The following is a 21146-nucleotide window of genomic DNA, read 5'->3' on the forward strand; positions in this document are numbered from 1 at the left end:
AAATTCACTGCACATTTCCACATCTGTGTTTGCTTCTTCACAACCCATCAGGTTTGCTTTATGTCACATATAACATTCAAATTGTTTAGCCACAATCAGTTCATCTCATCCAAAAGATCAGGTAGAACATAGAACAATGGAACATAGGAACAAACTCTTTAGTCCATGTCTGTGCAGAAAATAATTCTGAATTAAACTAAATCTCTTTTGCCTGTACATGATCCCTATCCCTCTATTTCCTACGTATTCATGCATTATATAACAGTTTCTTAAAGGTCACTGTCATATTTGTCTCCACTGCTACTCCTGACAGCATATTCCAGGCACCTAACACTTTCTGTGTATGAAAACATACCTAAACATCTCCTTTAAACTTTTCTCCATTTGACACCATTCCAGAAAGAAAAATTGCGACTGTCTACTATCAGGACTCCTCTTGGCTTCTGATAGTCCAGAGGACGAACCCTACCCAACCTTTCCTTACAGCTCATACCCTCTAATCCAGGCAATATCTTCGGCAGCCTCCGCATCCTTCCTGTAATGGGGTGACCAGAATTGTACCTAATTCTCCAAGTGCAGCCAAACCAGTTTTACACTCAAAAGATGTTGCCGTTATAGCTGTTAAAATAGTAGCTAAAGACTAAAGGTTTTTCTAGAGGCAGTTATTGATGGTTTGTTCTTCACTACAATTTCCACTTTAGCTAAAATATCTCACACATCTTTTAGTCACTTTAGATTATTGATACTGAATTCTATTTGGTCTGCCTCCCTCGCAAGCACCACCCATTTCCTTCCCCTAATTTTACACATTCTATATATTATAATTGAATATTATTCATGAGCAACAGATTTTTTACTTTCCAATACAATATTAAAGGTAGAAAATATAGATTAATTACTCCTATTTGTTCTAAATTATTATTACATTTCTGATTGATTATTTAACAATATAGTGTACTAACATATCTATACTAAAACCATTATCCACTAAAAGACTAAAGCAGCAAGAGTTACCTTCTCAGTATGATACTAAAGGTATTTCAGCAGCAATTGTATCACAGAAGTCCTCTGTAGTGACAGTGCTGTTGCATTTTCATTTGACATGAGAAACATGTTAACTCATTGAGTATGGGTGAGCCATATACATTTTCCAAAGCCCAATTACATCAGATGTAATTTCTTCATGTTCCTTATTAATTCATGTAGCACATTATTATTATTAAAAATCACCTCATTATGTAGAATAACCTTTGAGATTGTTTTGATTATTCTCAAGATATTTAGCTTCTTTTAATAATTAAATTAGCAAAATAATACCAAATGTATCAAATACCAATTCAAATTGTCCAATCTGGCATGCAAAACTTTCCAGTTTTTATATGTTGATAGTTTCATGTCTAGAACTGGGGATGTTCACATAATTTACAACATTACCAGGATGCAGAGGGCCCTAATGCAATTCAGCTCATTATAATTTCTAATGTAATTTTAATGCAGATAAATATTTTATTAGCTCATAATACAAGACATGTCACAGAGAATAACAAAGAACACGTGTTTGCAAATAATTCCAGGTAATTACAGCAGGTTGCATTTCATTCTTCAGGCACCTTTAAGACACGTGCAAGCAACTTATTGCAATAGTGCTAAATAAAACTGAATAAAATTAATTGTTACATTGCTAAAGCCATCAACGTTCTTGTACAAGAGGTATATGAAGGAATGGATCATTACACAGCTTGTGAACTCAATTTTACATCAACCTTTTAAAATGAAAAGAGAAATTCATTAACATATCTTCATTAGGGAATAGATTATTTTTTAGTCTGTCACATTGATGTAAGCAGCTTTTACAATCTATGTTTATTGTTCCATTTTACTTGACAAAGCTGTGGGTGTGTGAGGAAGCTACTGGAAAATTAGGATGTATCAATAGTCACTTAATTAAGTTGTGCTTTTGTGAATACAGTATTCAAAGGAATAGTAATCGATAAAACTCATTTTAACTTGGACTGCAAGACACAAAAATCATTTCTTAATGATAATCTAATCACAAACAAGAGAAAATCTGCAGATGTTGGAAATCTAAGCAACACACGCAAAATGCTGGAGGAACTTAGCAGGCCGGGCAGCATCTAGGAATAAAAGAGTGCCATTGATGTATTGGCCTGAAATGTCGATTGTACTCTTTTCCATAGATGCTGCCTGGTCTGCTGAGTTCCTCCGGCATTTTGTGTGTTTCTTAATGATAATTATTTTTAAAGTAAACAAAGCACTTTTAAAGCTCAGTTTATTTAAAAGTAGACATTGCACCTTGGAATTTAAGGTACCTGTCAAAATTTGAGCTTAAAAGAGTTCTTGTTTAAATAAATCATGGCAATGTCCTTAACTAAATTCATTAACTTTTAGAATTAAATAAAATTTCATCCAGATCTTGGCACTGGAGATTATTTAAAAATCAAACAAGCCAAGAGAACAGTGGACTTTTTAATCATAGATCTGAGCAATGTTTTGTCTAGAAACAGAATTGCACCAATTTTGTGCAGAGAAACAGTAAAGTGATAAGGAAAAAATCCTCACTTAGAAAATCCTCATTTAGAAAATCAAGAAATGAGTCAATAAAAAAATGCAGGGTAAAACAGTGTTGGCATGGATTACATTCAGAAATGATTATTTAGTGAGAACACACCTGATGCTTGACTATTTCCCCTTCAGTTTGCAGAGTTCTCACGGTTTTGCTGCAGAGTAATCTGAGAAAGGCTTTAGCCCTTTATTGCTATACTTCCCATGGCACCCAGGCAGCAACAGCACACACTTTGGCTGCCATGGAGGATTCAGAGGCCGAAGGAAGGAAGGCAAACTCTTCCATTTATATTCATCTGTTGAATCTCCCATAAGCCTTCTCTTCCTTAAAAAAAACATTCCTAGCCTCTCTGATTACAGCTCTTCATCCCAGAACCAATCTCATACACTCCTTCTGATCTCTCTAGCCTTTGCATCCTTCCTATGAAAGTGGTGACTAGAACTAAACACAATACTCCAGATTCCATTGCCCAGTGTTTAATATAGATTCAGTATGACTCTGTCTGGTGGTACAAACACATTCGCCTTTCCCATGTATTCTAGTTGTCATTATATGGTAAACTATATATATATAACTGGGTTACCTGACTGGACACGCCCTTCTGCTGACTGCTCCTGTGGCTCCTCCCACAGACCCCTGAATAAAGGTGATTGTGTCACTGCTCCTCCCTCAGTCCAGGACAGATACTCAGCATGGACGTTGGTCCATTTACTGTTAATAAAAGCCTTTCAGTATTTACTCTACTTCCAGTCTTTTGGAGTAATTGATAGTGCATCACATTACCCTCACACTAATGTCTTTGCCTTCCTAAATACCCCCTTACCTGTTTCACTTTCCCCTCTTCCAGTTCATATCTCAAAATTTCAACACAGCTTCATCATGATTTCCAGTTACAGTTTGTTATACAAAAGCAAACATAGGAACCATGGATGATTGACTGCATCAGCCATGAAAAGTAGCCCTTGAGCTGCAGGAGTGTGGCTGATCTCACCACCTGCCATTTAACTACACAGCAGACAAAGGCGTGTGGCCCATTCAGAGTTTATAATTTCAAACTGGGCCCTTGATCAGGTAAAGTTTTGCCATTTGTAGAACTGTACACAAATTAATTCTGTTAATTTGTCCCGACCCAGCCCATGGCTAGGCAGAAGAGCATAGTAGTGTGTTGGCTAGCATAACACTTTAGAGTGCCAGCAATTGGGGATCAATTCCCATCACTCCCTGTCGAGTTGTACGTTCGCCCCGTAACCGCGTGTGCTCCGGTTTCCTCTCACATTTCAAAAGCACATATGGGTTAGTAAGTGTCGGGGCTATGTTGGTGCCAGAACACTTGCAACACTTGTAGGCTGGTGTCCCCAGCACATCCACAAACTGCACTGATTATTGAAGCAAAATGAGGTGTTTTGCCTTATTTTCAATGTACATGTATAAAAAACTAATCTAATCTTTAAGTGATTCAGTCATTCACTACTAATCTAATCTAATCTTTAACTCATTGAAGGCTTTATGCAAAAGTTTCATTGCTTCACTGTCATTGCAACAAGAGTTATACCAAAAGCACTCACTTAATTCATTTGCCCCTAAGAATTAGTGGTCTTTCACAATCTCAGATTTATTATCCTGACCTTGGCACTGTAAGCAGAGAGACTATACCTGATGAATTTAACTTGCTTGACAATTATTATTCTTAAAGCACTCTGTTTAGTTTGATTAAGAGATCTGCAATGTCAGCATTTCCCACCTCATTGTTAAATTAACCAAAATGCTACCTCAGATTAGAACATCTCGACAGAAGTATATTTGACCCTGCATGTATATGAAATTACTGCACTGGACCTATGAAAGTATCTAATTTGTCCCATTTCCCCAAAACTACTCCTTCCATACCATTGTAGTTTGTCATATTTTCAAAGATATTCCTAGTTTTCTTGTGAATATTGTATATACTTAAATCATTATTTCAAGTGGTATTTTGGAAACCACTGCAAATTTACAAAGAAAAAAGAGCTCAAACTCCATTTTGCCAATTATCTTCAATCTGTGTTTTCTGATTACTCAACTTTTCATACACTACATCGACGACTGCATTGATGCTGTTTCATGCACCCATGTAGAGCTCATTGACTTCAACTTTGCTTCCAACTTCCACCCTGTTATCAAACTTACCTGGTCCATTTCCGACACCTCCCTCTCTTTTCTCAATCTCTCTATCTCTATCTCTGGAGACAGCTTACCTGCTGATATCTCTTATGAACCTGTTGATTCTCACAGCTACCTGTACTATACCTTTTCCCACCTTGTTACTTCTGAAAATGCCACCATTGAATGTACTACATCCCATTTATTTCATCTAAGACATGAATATAAATGGTTAATAGCTGAGTACAAAATACTGATCCCTGTGGTACTCTACCAAATAATAGTCTGTCAACCTGAAACTATCTCATTCTGTTTTCTGTCCCTTAATCTTCTACCTAAAATATTAGTTACCTGTTGCTCTGCTTGCCCTTAGTCTATTCCTATAGAAGAAGGCATTTGACCCGTTAAGCTGACTCTTTGAAAGAACTGACCTATTTAAAGCTCAAGTTCTTGTCTGTCTAATTAGCTTTTGAAAGTTTCCAAAAATTTGATTTTACTGTCAACAATTCACTGCTAGAAGAAATTCCAGCTCATTTCCTTCCAATTCTTTTATCTATCTTAAAATGCACAAGAAAATATTGTCTTCTTTCTTGTTACATCAAACTGAGTATTTCAGTTTTCAGAAAATTGAGCAAAATGATTGTCGGTAAAATTGCAGATAGTGAAAATCCAAAATAAAAACAGAAAATGCAAGAAGCACTCAGTAGATATTCCAGCATCAAGAGATGCAACACATGTCGTTTTAACCTTTACCTTTCCCACCATCCAGGTACAAAGATGGAACAATAATTAATTTGTTTCTCTTCCACTCTGATGTATGTATTTGGTATTCAGAATATGACCTCCCTAGGCGTGACCCTGAACTTCCAGTTACCTGTGACTTTAATTCACTATCCTACTCCCATTCTGATATTTCTGCAATGGTCTCCTGCTTTGTTACAATAAAGCCGGATGTAAACTTGATAAGCAGCACTTTATCCAACATCCTGACAGATTGCTTCCTACATGCTTAGTTCTGAATTCTTCATAGAACAAAATAGCATGGAAACTGCCTTTTGGCTCAACTAGTCCATGCTAACCACAGCAACCTCCCTGCTAGTCCAAATTACCCGTGTTCGGCCCATAGCCCTCCAAATCCCACCCTTCCATTTATCTGTCCAAATGACTTATGTGATTGTTTCAATTATACCTGCCTCAACCACTTCCTCTGGGTGCTCAGGATCCTCTGTGTAAAGAAGATACCTCTCAAATCTCTTTCCTCATGTTTGTGCCCTCTCAACCCTAGGGAAAAGACTATGAATGTCTACTTTATCCGTACCCCTCAGGATTTCCTAATCTTTTATGAGGTCACCCTTATTCTCCTTTGCCCCTGGAAATAAAGATCCAGAGTGACCAGCTTCTTTCTATAGCCCAGGCAGCACCTTTGTAAATCTCTTCAGCATTTTCTCCAAGTTACCCACATCTTTCCTGTCACAGAGTGACCAAAACTGTACACAGTACAGTACTCCAAGTGTGACCTCACTAATGACTTGTATAATTTCCCTACTCCTAAACTTAATGCCCTGACTGATGAAAGCTAGCTTGCTAAACACCTTCTTCACCGCCCTCTCTACTGACACACCTGCTTTCAGCGAACTACATTTTTGTACTCCTAGATTCCTCCATCCCACAACACCTGTCAGTGCCCTGCCTTTCACTGTATAAGTCCTACCCTAATTTGACTGTGCAAAATACATCACCTCACATTTATCTAAATTGAAATCTATTTACCATTCCTCAGCCCATCTCCCTAACTAACCAAGATCTCTTTGTAAGTCATTCTAGTCTTCTTCATGCCCACTAATTTAGTATAATTAGCACACTTGCTCGTCATGCCATGTACCTTCATATCACTTACATGAGTAATGAATAAAAGAAGTCCCAACACTCACACCTGGGGTATGGCAATATTCTCAAGTCACCAACTGAAGAATCAACCTTCAACCATCATTTCCTATTATCAAGCCAATTCTGAATCCACTTCACGAGCACCCCCTGATTTCCATGTGACCTAGTCTTCCAGATCAGCCTGCCAATCGGGGCCTTGTCAAAGGTCTTACTGAAGTCTATATAGACAACATCCGCTGCTCTAGTGTCATCTACCCCTTTAGTTACCTCTTCAAGAAACATTGAAAGATTTGTCAGACATGATCTCCGAGAACAAAACTATGCTGACTATTCCTGATCAGACCTTGACCATCAAAGTGATGATCAGTTTAATTCCCTCCTGTAGCTTCCCTACAACTGAAGTCAGGCTTACTGGCCTGTAGTTCCTTGACCTGTCTTTGCTACTCGTGTTGAAGAATGGGACAACATTAGCCACCCTTTAGTCTTCTGGAACATTGGCAGTGTCTAATGATAAAGCACATATCTTTTCAAGGGCCGCCTCCTCAATTTTTTACCTGGCTTCCCATGAGATCTGGAGGTGCACTTGGTGAGGCCTTGTGGATTTGCTCACCTTAATGCACTGCAAGGCTGCAAATGCCTCCTTCCTTGTGATATGGTTATGATTTAAAACCTTACCACGAAGTACCCACATTTCTCTGGTAACAATAATATACTCCTTAGTAAACACTGAGGAGAAATAGACAACAAAAAAGCTCAGCCATTTCTGCAGTTCCATACATTGGCAGACTTGATGGCCTTTAAGAAGACTTTGTCTCACCCTCATCACCATTTTACTGTTAATATAACTTAGAATTTCTTAGGATTGTCCTTAACCCTGCCTACCAATTCCATCTCATATCCTTTTCCCCATTTAAGTTGCTCTTAAACTTGTGATATCATTGATGGATTCATTCATACCTAAGCTGTCTAAATGTGATGTAAACTTCCTTCTTTTTTCCCTACAGAGCCTCAATATCTCATGTCAGCCAGGGTCTGGGGTCTGCTGAACTTGGTGTATCTATCCTTCGCCCCAAGGGGAACATGCTGCTCTTCTACCATTGTCAAGACCCTTTTAAATTCGTCCTACTTGCCTGCTCTTCCTTTACCTTCAACTAAAGTAGCTCAGTCGACCACAGCTCGGTCCTGCCTAATGCCTTCAAAGTTGGTCTTGCTTCATTTCATGACTGCAGTCTGTGGTCCTGATAGTTCCTTTTCTATAACTATTTTAAAACTAATAGAATTATTGTCATCATCATCATCAAGTGCCATGCCTTGTCTGAGCTTTGACTGCCGTGGCCCACACATTCCTGTTTCGGGTCAAGTGGGTCAATTCATTGGTATTCATTTCCAGTTCTCTGGCTGCTGTCTCCATCATTATTTGTCTTTGTCTTCCACTTGCTTTCTTCCCTTCAATCTTTCCCATAATTACTGTGCATTCTAACTCCTCTTTCCTAATTACATGTCCAATGAAGTTACATTGCCTTTTCATGATCTCATACATTATTTTTCTTTTTGTGTTTGCTCTGTTCATGACATCCTCGTGAAATATTTGTTTCATCCATGATATTCTTTGCATCCTCCTCAAAAACCACATCTCTGCTGCTACAATTCATTTCCTCATGTTACTAGATATTGTCCAACATTGTGAGCCATATCAGATAACTGGATAAACGTAACATTTCAGTACTCTGAAGCGGGTTGTCATGTCTAGTTTAGTATTGGTCAGTGTACTCTTCATTCTTGTAAAGGTGTCTTTTGCCATCCCTATTCTTCTTTTGATATCCAAGTCGCACCTGCCATCTGATGTTACCCAGCTTCCTAAATAGCAAAAGTTCTGTACTTGTTTTATGTCTTCCCCATTTATTCTCAGCCTGGAGATAGGATTCTTCTTCTTTTTGGATATCACCATACATTCTGTAAGATAGACCCATTTTTGCACTTTCTTCAACAATTATATCAATTAAGTTTTGTAGTTCTTCCTCTGTACTTGCAATTCACACAGTCATCTGCATATCTGAAATTATTGATGTTTTCACCACTAACTTTGATTCCCAAGATGTCTCTTATTGTTTGTGATATTGTTTCACTGTACACATTAAATAAATCGGGGAGAAAACACACCCTTGTCTAACGCCTCTCTTGATTTTCATAAACTGACTCGCTTCTCCATCTATTCTTACAGCAGCAGTTTGTTCCCAGTACAGGTTTCTGATTAAGCGGAGGTCTTTTGAATCTAGATCTAGAGTTTCTGTAATATTTCAAATAACTTATTGTGCTTCACTTTATCAAATGCTTTCGTGTAGTCGATAAAACAAACAAATCTTTTTGCACTTGAATAGCTCGTTCTGATAGTATCCTTAAAATCAATATTGCATTTCTTGTACCTTTGTCTTTCACAAAACCACATTGTTCTTTACCTATTTCAGTTTGTATCTTACTTTTAGCTCTTGTCATCAAAATTCTTAGAAGTATCTTGGTGATATGTCGCATTAAAATTATGGTCCTATGTAATTCACATTCTATTGCTCCAGGTTTCTTAGGAAGAGTGATAAATACTGATTTTTAAAATTTCTTCTGGTGTTACTCCAGTCTTGTAAATACCATTGACTAAATCAGTAAGTTTTTCAATTCCATAATCTACAAGGGCGATAATTTGTTCTATTACTAATTCATCAGGACCTGCTGCCTTTCCTTTCTTCATCTTATTTATTGCATTATGAACTTCAGATTTTAAAATACTTGGACTTTCAATGTTTTTCTTAATTTCTGGTTTTTCGCCTCGATTGTCTTCAAACAATTCCTGAATATATTCAGTCCGTCTGTTCATAATCTCATCTCTTTCCATGATAATGGTACCGTCCTTTGCTTTCAAACATCCACCTGAAGAACAGAGGAGCTTTTTACCAGTGATATTCTTGATTTGTTGATGTAACCTTTTTGGATCAGTAATAGGGATTCTTCCTATTTGCTCACATTCCTGGTTTAACCAATCTTCTTTGGCTTTTTGACATAAGCTTTAAACTTTTTAATCTAAGGACTTACATTCTATAGGATTTGCTTTCTTCCGTCTGCTTTCTTCCATTAGATTTTTGATTTCATCTGTCATCCATTTATTCTTTGTGGTTTTTTCTTTTTTAGGAATCACTGACTTTGCTGATTCTACCAAGGCATCCTTCAGAGAGTTAAATTTCATTTCTACATTATTGCTATCATCTTCATGGGAGGTCTAAATGCTAAAGTAGGACAAGGTGCTGATGGAAATACCATAGGAAAATTTGGACTAGGGGAAAGAAATGAAAGAGGTGAGAAATGGGTAGAATGGTGCAAGGTGAATAATCAGGTCGTTATGAATACCTACTTTAAGAACTATCCAAGACGCTTGTGGACCTGGAAAAGTCCAGGTGATGACACTAGAAATCAAATTGACTTTGTTACTGTAAACCAAAGATTTAGAAACTCAGTGACTCAATGCAAAACATATCCAGGTGCAGACTGTAATAGTGACCACAACCCAGTAATATGTCACGTGAAAGTAAAACTTAAAAAAACTAAAGAAGCAAAAACCTGAACAATCCTTTGACTACCCGCAATTAATTAAAGAAGAAAACTTAAGACAAAAATTTATAATTGAATTAAGGAATAGATTTCAAAGTCTAGAAATAGAATCTTTTGAAGATGATAGCAATCATGTAGAATTGTTGTCACTGGACTCAAAGTGGTCCTCAGCTGCCACTTCAGTTATTTGCAATGCCTTGTTCCCTAAGAGGCGGTCCGGTATTGCTCCTTTCCGAGTAGGTCCTTCTGAATACTGTGTGAGAAAACTCTCTTGGATGCACCATATAAATTCTGTCCCATCCAGGTCCTTTGGGTGGCATAGCTGATACTGATAAAAATGAAATCTTCTGCTAGCAGTATCCCACTCTTATCACAACTATGTACATTTTTCATTAACTCTCCTTTCATTTCTATTTGTCATAAGAACTGGTCATGTCTCCCTGTCATTATTTTGTTACTGTTTGTTCTCTCCATCCCTCTTCAACCTTCTCTTCCACTGGAAACTAACTTGTTTTCCTTTCTCTTCCTGTTCTAAAACAGGGTCCTGGACCTGAAATGTTAATTTTCCTCATTCCACACAAATGTGGCTTGACCAATTCAATTTTTCCATTGCCTTTTTTATTTATAATTAGAAATGATTTTAAGTGAACTTTATTGTATTATTAACTTGGATTTGTTGCATTTTGAAACTAGACTATTGTTAACATTTTTAGAATGCTTTAGCTGCCATTCAACACTACATCAGAAGCTTCTTAATAGATATTGCCAAACATTTGTGATAGTGACATTATCTATACTAGTTATTTCACCATACCAGTTTATAATAATGTTTCTTTTGGAAGTACTTTTGGAATCAGTCATGCATGTTTGACTCGTATATGCTTAAATTTTCAGTGTTAATAATTTGTTTTATTTCTTGCAGAAGTAGCACGTTTCAAGCTTATTTAAGGTTAAGCCGTCTGTAGCAGTGTTCCTTGGTACAATTAAGAATTGAATACTGTATGCAGACTTTGTCCTCTTACAGTCTGTCTCTAATCCTGGAGGTTAATTCATTGCAAGAGAGGTGGACCATTTCAACAGCTGCTGCATTTTTCAGAGAAAAGCAATGTAGGAGTTGTTAGAACTGCTTTGATTTCAATTTCTCCCTTTCATTGTCTGCAGACACCAGGTCCTGCGGAAGTAATACTCCTGGAACGATGTTACATTGTGGAAGGAAGAGATAGCAAGAGCCCAGCTTTAACTATCAGTGAGTATTGACAACAGATTCACAATTTTAAATGATGCCAACTTGACTTTGAGTACCATGAAGTGAGTTTTTGAAGCAATGTTTGATTATATACATTTCTTAAATTAAAAAGTATCAAAAATTGGTCTGATGAAGTTATTTGAGGTTTCATTTGGAATAATTGTTATCACTGATAAATTTGTTGCCTTTCTATTATGATTTTAAAGACTATGGATGTGTTTGAAATTCTTTGATAAAGTCACAGATTTAGAAATTCTATCTCAAAGTGCGATATTTATATGTACTGTGTGACTGACTAACAATTTGCTTTCATAACTAAAGTAGACACTCATCCGTCTGGGTGATGCAGTCTGCAAGTTTCCTTCAGATTTGATTTGCACTAACATGCCAATACATTGTGGTGTCTGAACAAGCAGAGTCAATGTTTAGACAACACTGAACTGCTTTTCAGCCATGCGTGAATGGCAGGGCGATGTCACTTGCCCCTTGCCCAGTCCCAGGCCTCTGCAGCAAACGTGAGAACTGCTTTGCAGAAATTAAAGAAAATCTACCTGAACCAATGAGCCCACAGATGTGAGCAAGTTTTTGGCAGTTCCAGTTTAGAATAAAAATTTACCCCTGGCAATGGCTCAGGCCATTTCAGCTCTACCCAGCCCAATCAGCAGCATCTCCCCATTCCCCAGCAACTCATCAAAACTTAGAATACATGGCATATCAAACACACCCAAAATGTTCCAGCATTTTGTGTGTTTTACTCGAGATTTCCAGCATTTGTAAAATCCCTTGTGTATATGACCTGCTCACTTTCCTTTTGATTTTGCAGTGGTTGGTGATTGTAAAGATGTTTGTCGGATGTGTATTTCCAATTGCCAAAGAATACTGGGGGGCATTTTTTAAAATCCTTATTCTATGTCAGTAATGATCAGCTTGCCTCTGGCTGTTTTGCAGCAGAATTGCATTATTTTCATAGTATCAACCTAATCTACTGTTTTTAAAAGGTGCCAAATTTTTCAATCACTGACACACTCAGTAATTTGGAAGAGGAATGCAATGTAGATTAATAGTACACTCATGGGTTAATGACTTGGTGAATAAATGCACTGCCTGTTTTTGATCTACGGGCTAGGAAGTTCCATTGTTCATTTCCTAAACTGTGCTGAGCTCCCAGATCACAGACTGAGGTGCTGCAATTGAAATCCGCTCCTGTGTGCTACGGATAGGAAAATAAAATCACCCAGGCTTGCTGCTCCTATATAGTTAGGTTGTTATTCTTGCCATGTTGTGCATTTGTGGGAGGGGGAGTAACGAATGCTGATAATCTTCATGTGGAAAGACTTGCCAACAGTTACTCACATTTGACAAAATGTGCCTGATGTCTATTAAATTGTGCTAAAGTATGTTTCATGACCTTTGCAGAGGAGCAGTGAAACAATTGCATTAAAATTGCCGTGATAGAGTATATAACTTTGGGCCAGCCATCCAAAATACAAGTAATTCCTAGTATTTCCCTTGAATAATCAAGAATATGAAGACAACAACCCCGACACATCTTGAGCATTCTAAATTTTACAAATTTTGGTTTTTTGCTTATAAATTGGAATCACGTACTTTTCATAGTTTCTTAATTCCTGGCCAATTTGCCAGTTTACCTATTTCGATACAAGGTCGGTCTCAGATTGCGGCCATCTATTGAGAGCACTTGAAAAGCTCAATTAGCTAAGCTCAATTAGTTCTAATTACTGAGACCACGTAGGTCACCTGGCGATGTAAAAGTAACAAGGGAAGTGGTTCAGAGGCTGGGTGAGAGGTAGGTATCTACATGAACCTCCCTCCGTTTTCCTTCACCTGTACATTCCTTCTCGATGTAAAGAGGAGAGTACTGACCATTAAACATTCCTTGTCCATGCTCTCTCCGTGCTTTCTTTTGTTGACTGAAACTCTAAGGGAGTAACTTTTATGAAACCATCCATCTGTAGGAAATGTGTACTGCATGCATTTACTGTACACATTCTAAATGTCTTTCTAATATGGTGGTGAGACATCTTTTTGAACATAGTACAAATGCTCCTACAGTGCATGACATCACAAAATTACTGAGTAGTGTGCTGGGCCTTTTCAACAGGCAGTTGAAAATCAATCACTTTACAGCATGTTAGTAGACACATTTATTGAGAAAGGGTAACACAATCCCTTCAATATTGAACCAGAAGGGGTTTTAAGAGAATATGGCTATCATTTGCTGCTAGTGTCTTTTCATTCCATGTTAAACTATGAAAATTGCTGAATTCTGGTTGTATTCAGACTTATGCCTCCAGATCATTAGTCCAACTGTTTTGGATTACAAGACTTAACGTGCCACTGTAATACTGAAATACAAGAGCCACACCAGCAGCACTCTGAGTTGACAGAGCTGTAGCCCAGGAATTTTGTCTTAATGTGATAATTTTGAGAAAGCCAAGAAATTGATTTGAGGCTTCTAGAGTGTAGTTGATACTTGTCTTCTTAATAGCTGGAACATCAAAAAAGAGCTTAAGACAGGTGTTCTGAGGTATTGATTGGAGATGTGTGAATGTGGATTTTGGGTATTTGGATCAGCCATAATAACCACTGTGCTTATTGTTGAGATTCACTGACTAATAAGTTTAATTGAGTACCTAGCTGAAGTACATTGTGTAATAAAGTCACAAGCCAAGTCCATACAAGAGAACAGCTAGAGAAGAAAAGTGTTAATTATTGTAAATGAAAATAATCATGTTACGGTGATGATAGTGTAATGGATTTAATCTTGTACCATACCCAAGAGCATACTGTATATTGGTAGCTTGGACACAGACCTTGTGTAACCAATTTGCGGTCCAGATGTTTGACATCTGTTTTGATATCTATATAGTGAGAAAACTGATAATAGAAACAAAGGCATAACTGATCCAAACCTTCATTGCCAATTTTTTGTGAACTTAACCAGAGAAGGTGAAAATGAATCCCCGAAGTCGTGCTTTGTATAGTAAAAAAATTAAAATGGCTACCCCACAAACATAAAGAATACTGATATTTGTTATCTTTTTTTTGTAGCTTACATTTGAATTACTCTTTAGAGACTCTGTGATCTATAGCATCATCTATTGAACAGATTGCTATGAGGAGTGCAGCTGATACTGCAAGTGTCAGTCTTAAAAAAATCCTAAGAAATAACATCACACCGGGCAGAATAACAATAGGAAAACAACTTCTCATATTTAAGACAAAGTTGTTGTGTTTTTCCACTTCAGATAAATTGAGCTAGAAGACTTGTGTAATTCTGTGTATTGGATCATGTAGGATGCAACTATTTTTATGATTTTCTAGTGCATTTTATAGTGTCAAGAAACAACAGTGAGAATAAAATTTGAAATTGAGTTTCATGGATTTACTTCTTCAAAATTACTGGGGCTTGGCAAAACGATGCCACTACTTTAGAAGTATGTCTGGAGTCTTTTGTCATATGAAAATTGTGAATGTGACATTTTAAACTGGAATAATTGAATTTGTAGAAATGAATAAACAATATGATGCAGAATTGTAAGAATTTGATTTTAATATTGGAACAGCGAAGAATCAGTTATACACAATGTCTTTGTTGCAGAAAATTCTGTGAACTAAAAAGATGAACTAAACAGCATATTTAAGTGAAAAAAGTTAGCATTTCAGAAAAGGATGTTCTTCAGAACTAATGAATCAAGTAACTAATAAATTATTACTTCATTCCTTCTTAGGTACTGATCTATTTTTTTGCACATTTTTGTCGCATATTGTACTTAGTTTCAAATTTCAATCAGTCTTTACTTTCTACATCACTTCCACTAAGGGAAGATGGGAGAGCAAAATTCCTTTTCTCTGCTGAATTGTGCTTTTGTTTCACTATGGTTTTTGTGTCAATATTGCGATGTTCAATTATGATAAGTTGGTGTGATTTTGCAAGAGGTGGATTCATTTGAATTTAGAGCACTAAAACCCTGATTACTTCCCAAGCTAGTAATTTTCTTTTTTTTTGTTCTTTCTACCTGCAAAGGGATGGAACAAGGATGATTTGTTGTTCTGCATCTTACTGGTGAGCTAAGGCTTGCTGGTAGCCATGTGTTACTGCAGAGTGTGTGAACCTATTTATTTCATGGATGAGAGTAAGATAGGTGAGAAGAAGGAAAATTATGATGCTATGATATTTTAAGTAGGTAGAAGTTTAAAAGAGTATCTTATGATTTAGTTTTTTTAAACAATTATTTGTTGATTTTTAGAAGTTTTGAGTGTCACGGACATGCACAAACAATGAAAATATTTTTGACAGCTTTGAGGCATACCAATGTAGGAGGCATTACTTTACAGTGTGTAAAATTTTCCTTGGCATGGCCTTTGCTACATGGGAAAAAAATAATAAAACACTCTCTACCAGCCTGGATCAGTATTTATACAACAGCACTCAAGAAGGTTGAGCTCATTCAGAACAGAGAGGTGAAAGGCAGACGGAACCAGAAACAGGAAGGATTCAGTGAGTGAGTGGTGTGGGCACTATATGGATGGAGCCAGTAGGGGAACAGGGAGGAAAATAGGTGATGGGTCTGGAAGTGGGTATGTGAAAAGGAGCAAAAATGTGAAGACCAGGGTGTAGTTGGTAAGGAGAGATGTGGTCGAACTAGTGGACAATAGAACTGCTGAATCTTAGTTAACAGTGGTGGTTGATCTGAGGTGCAGGGAGACCCAAAGATGGATTGAACACAAGAGTCTGGGAGTTTGGTTAGGGATCAAATGAAGGGCAGTTTTGGACAAGAGGATGAAAGACTGGGGTTCTTCCTTTGAGAACAGAGGGGGATGTGGAGGAATCAGATCGGGGACCTGTTGTGACTTCCTGTGGAGCTTGAGATTGCAAGTACAGTTACTTGTACAGTTTAGTGCCAGTTTTAAAAAGCAAGCGAGGCATGTCGGAACGTTTTGCAGAGCTTGGGATGATTTGGGTGATTAGGCAATTGGCAAGGGATAATAAAAAGAAGCTAGATTTAAGCAGAACAGTCACTGTGGGAGGGGCCATAGTATAAGTGGGCCAGAGTTAGAGTGGAGAACTGAAGCTTTGTCTTGAAAGGCTTTGACACAAAGAAGCTGAAGTTAGGTTGGGGTTTCCGTCAGGTTTTTCTATCTTTCTTTGTTAGTGCCTAGCTAGAGTAATGTCAATGGATCCCAGGTCAGTGGTGTGCTCTGCAGGCAAGATGTAGAAGATCTGGCAGGCTTCTAGTCTCCTTGATAACTTCATCTATAAGAAATATATCTGGGTGCAACTCCTTAACAGAACACCTTAGGGAACTGGAGCTGCAGCTGGATGAGCTTCAGCTTATTCGGGCAAATGAGGGAGAAAGAGATGGGAGCAACATGGAGGTAGTCACCTCTAAGTTGCAGGAGACAGATAGCTGAGTGACTGTCAGGAGAGGGGAAGGGAGCAGACAGATTGTACAGAGTACCCCTGTGGCCATTCCCTTCAATGACAATTATACCGCTGATTTACTGGTGTGTTGGTTGTCCATTGTTTCTGACGATCATGTTTGTCTATGCAGCTAATAGACTGCACGGAGAATATCCTGTGCAGGTGGAGTTTTATATTGAAAAAGTCGTGACACTGTCTTGGCCTCAAAAATCTTTGTCCAAAGCTCTGAAAACTCATCATGTCTGGAGACCTCCTCGGCTGCAGTGGATAGCCATGACACCTTCAGTGCCTTGTAGTGCCCTCCGCTCTCCACGAAGCGTTGCAACACTGCCTTCTTGGCTGTTGGATCTTGTAGTTCATCTCATCTGCCCAGTCTGCTGGCACTTGCTTCACATGCTGGGGTAGACATATCCCTGTCTCACCGAGGTTGGAGGTTCTCGGCTAACCTCGCCTGGTTTAGCCCGCCTGTCGAAGCGATGTACTGAGGTGTGGTCACTGTCGCACGCAAACAGTTACCTGGAGCCACAGGTGAGAGCTGGGTGGCAGGTGGGGACCAAAAGTGGATGAGCTGCCCTGGGCAAAGCATGACAAGCCCACCAGCAGAGGTGCTACCCCTTCCTGGACACCCCATTCACTTACTGGTACTAGGCAATGAACAGATGATGACGGATGATCAGATGACAGAACTCTCAGTGAATGCATATTTTGGAGACTGTGACCACAACTCCCTGAGCTTTACCATAGCCTTGACAGGGATAGGAGCAGGTGGTGTGAGAAAATACATAACTGGGGGAGAGCAAATTATGATGCTATTAGGCAGGAACTTGGGAGTGTAAATTGGCAACAGATGTCTCCAGGAATTCTGGAGGTTGTTTAGAGAACAATCGCTTGGAGTTCTGGATAGGGTGGTCCCACTGAGGCAGGGAAATTACAGTAGGATGGGGAGCTATTGTTAACAAGAGATATGGAGTCAAGACAAAGAAAGAAGCAAAAGGTTCGGGAAGTAAGGATAAGGCAGGGCTCTAGAGAGGTACAAGGTAATAAGGAAGCAGCAGAAGAATGGACTTCTAGAAGGGGTTATGAGAAGGCCTTGGGGAATTGGATCAAGGAAAAGCACAGGCATTCTACATATACATGGCTAGAGTGCCTAGACTAGAGTGTGGATAGGACCAAACAGGGATAAAAGATTAAAAGTGCCCAGAGTTAGAGGAGGTACGGGAGGTCCTCAATGATACTTTGCTTCTGGTGAGAAGGGCATTGATGAATGAGAGGACACTGTAGAACAGGCTAACATGCTGGAACATGTTGACATTAAGAAAGAGGGGATGTGTTGGAACACATTAGCATAGACAAGTCCTTGGAGCCGGATGGGACATATCCCAGTTTACTACAGGAAGCAAAAGAAGAGATTACAATCACTTTGGTGATGATCTTTGTGTCCTCACTGGCCACAGGATGACTGGAGGGTGGCAAGTATTCCATTGTTCAAGAAAGATAATAGGGAATTATATACATCATTAGTGGGCAGACTATTGGAGAGCATTCTTAGAGACAGGATTTAAGAGCATTTGGAGAAATATAGTCTGATTAGAGTTAATCAATATGCCTCTGTGAGGGGCAGGTTGTGTCTTAAGAGCCTGACTGAATTCTTCAAAGAAGTGACAAAGCACATTGATGAAGGTAGAGCAGTGGATGTGGTGTACATGGATTTTAGTTAGGCATTTCAGAACCAAAATCAGGTTTAATATCACTGGCATATATTGTGAAATTTGTTAACTCAGTAGCAGCAGTTCAATGCAATACATAATATAGAAGAAAAATCTATCAATCAAATACAGAATATGTACATTGAATGGATTAACGATTGTGCAAAAACAGAAATATATATTTAAAAAGTGAGACAGTGTTCACAGGTTCAATGTCCATTTAGGAATCGGATGGCAGAGGGGAAGAAGCTGTTCCTGAATCACTGAGTGTGTGCCTTCAGGCTTCTGTACCTCCTACCTGATGGTAACAGTGAGAAAAGGGCATGCCCTGGTAGCTGGAAGTCCTTAATAATGGACGCTGCCTTCCTGAGACACCACTCCTTGAAGATGTCTTGGGTACTTAGTAGGCTAGTACCCAAGATGGAGCTGACTAAATTTACAAACCTCTGCAGCTTCTTTCGGTCCTGTGCAGTAGCCCCCGCCCCCCCCCCCAATACCAGACAGTGATGCAGCCTGTCAGAATGCTGTCCATGGTACATCTATAGAAGTTTATGAGTATTTTTGTTGAAATACAAAATCTCTACAAACTCCTAATGATGTATAGTCACTGTCTTGCCTTCTTTATAGCTGCACCGATATGTTGGGACCAGGTTAGGTCCTCAGAGATATTAGAACACAGAAACATAGAAAACCTACAGCACAATACAGGCCTTTTGATCCACAAAGTTGTGCCGAACATGTCCCTACCTTAGAAATTACTAGGCTTACCCATGGCCCTCTATTTTTCTAAGCTCCATGTACCTATCCAAAAATCTCTTAAAAGACCCTATCGTATCCGCCTTCACCACCGTTGCTGGCAGCCCATTCCATGCACTCACCACTCTCTGAGTAAAAAACTTGCCCCTGACATCTCCTCTGTACCTACTTCCAAGCACCTTAAACCTGTGCCCTCTTGTGGCAGCCATTTCAACCTTGGGAAAAAGCCTCTGACTATCCACATGATCAATAACTCTCATCACCTATATCAGGTCACCTCTCATCCTCCGTCGCTTCAAGGAGAAAAGGCTGAGTTCACTCAACCTATTCTCATAAGGTATGCTCCCCAATCCAGGCAACATCCTTCTAAATCTCCTCTGCATCCTTTCTATGGCTTCCATATCTTTCCTGTAGTGAGGCGACCAGAACTGAGTACAGTACTCCAAGTGGGGTCTGACCAGGGTCCTCTATAGCTGCAACATTACCCTTGGGCTCCTAAATTCAATTCCACGATTGATGAAGACCAATACACCGTACGCCTTCTTAACCACAGAGTCAACCAGTGCAGCTGCTTTGAGTGTCCTATGGACTCGAATCCCAAGATTCCTCTGATCCTCCACACTGCCAAGAGTCTAACCGTTAATACTATATGTAGCCATCATATTTGACCTACCAAAATGAGCCACCTCACACTTATCTGGGTTGAACTCCATCTGCCACTTCTCAGCCCAGTTTTGCATCCTATCAATGTCCTGCTGTAACCTCTGACAGCCCTCCACACTATCCACAACACTTCTAACCTTCATGTCATTAGCAAACTTACTAAAGGAAAATCATGTCTGACGAATCTCATAGAATTTTTTGAGGATGTAACTAGTAGAGTGGATAGGGGAGAACCAGTGGATGTGGTATACTTGGATTTTCAAAAGGCTTTTGACAAGGTCCCATACAGGAGGTTAGCGTGCAAACTTAAAGCACACGGTATTAGGGGTAAGGTATTGATGTGGATAGAGAATTGCTTGGCAGACAGGAAGCAAAGAGTGGGAATAAACGGGACCCTTTCAGAATGGCAGGCAGTGACTAGTGGGGTACCGCAAGGCTCAGTGCTGGGACCCCAGTTGTTTACAATATATATGACTTAGATGAGGGAATTAAATGCAGCATCTCCAAGTTTGCGGATGACATGAAGCTGGGTGGCAGTGTTAGCTGTGAGGAGGATGCTAAGAGGATGCAGGGTGACTTGGATAGGTTAGGTGAGTGGGCAAATTCATGGCAGATGCAATTTAATGTGGATAAATGTAAGGTTATCCACTTTGGTGGCAAAAACAGGAAAACAGAATGGTGGCCGATTAGGAAAAGGGGAGGTGCAATGAGACCTGGGTGTCATTATACACCAGTCATTGAAAGTGGGCATGCAGGTACAGCAGGCGGTGAAAAAGGTGAATGGTATGCTAGTATTCATAGCAAGAAGATTCGAGTACAGGAGCAGGGAGGTACTACTGCAGTTGTACAAGGCCTTGGTGAGACCACACCTGGAGTATTGTGTGCAGTTTTGGTCCCCTAATCTGAGGAAAGACATTCTTGCCATAGAGGGAGTGCAAAGAAGGTTTACCAGATTGATTGCTGGGATGGCAGGCCTTTCATATGATGAAAGACTGGATCGACTTGGCTTATACTCGTTGGAATTTAGAAGATTAAGGAGTATCTTATTGAAACGTATAAAATCCTAAAGGGATTGGACAGGCTAGATGCAGGAAGATTGTTCCCGATGTTGGGGAAGTCCAGAAC

At 39.1% G+C, this 21146-nt stretch overlaps 1 protein-coding gene across 4 annotated transcripts in view; it reads left to right on the forward strand.

The window, feature by feature from the left end:
• inpp4b (inositol polyphosphate-4-phosphatase type II B) overlaps positions 1 to 21146 on the forward strand; it is an 813686-nt gene that overhangs the window by 333510 nt on the left and 459030 nt on the right. For all 4 annotated transcript variants that reach the window (XM_072256187.1, XM_072256173.1, XM_072256177.1 and 1 more), the window contains one exon: positions 11366 to 11450. In XM_072256187.1, the coding sequence (XP_072112288.1) occupies positions 11366 to 11450 (85 nt within the window). The remainder of the gene's footprint in view (positions 1 to 11365; positions 11451 to 21146) is intronic.

This window comes from Mobula birostris, chromosome 4, assembly GCF_030028105.1.
Source record: "Mobula birostris isolate sMobBir1 chromosome 4, sMobBir1.hap1, whole genome shotgun sequence".
NCBI classification, from domain to species: Eukaryota; Metazoa; Chordata; class Chondrichthyes; order Myliobatiformes; family Myliobatidae; genus Mobula; species Mobula birostris.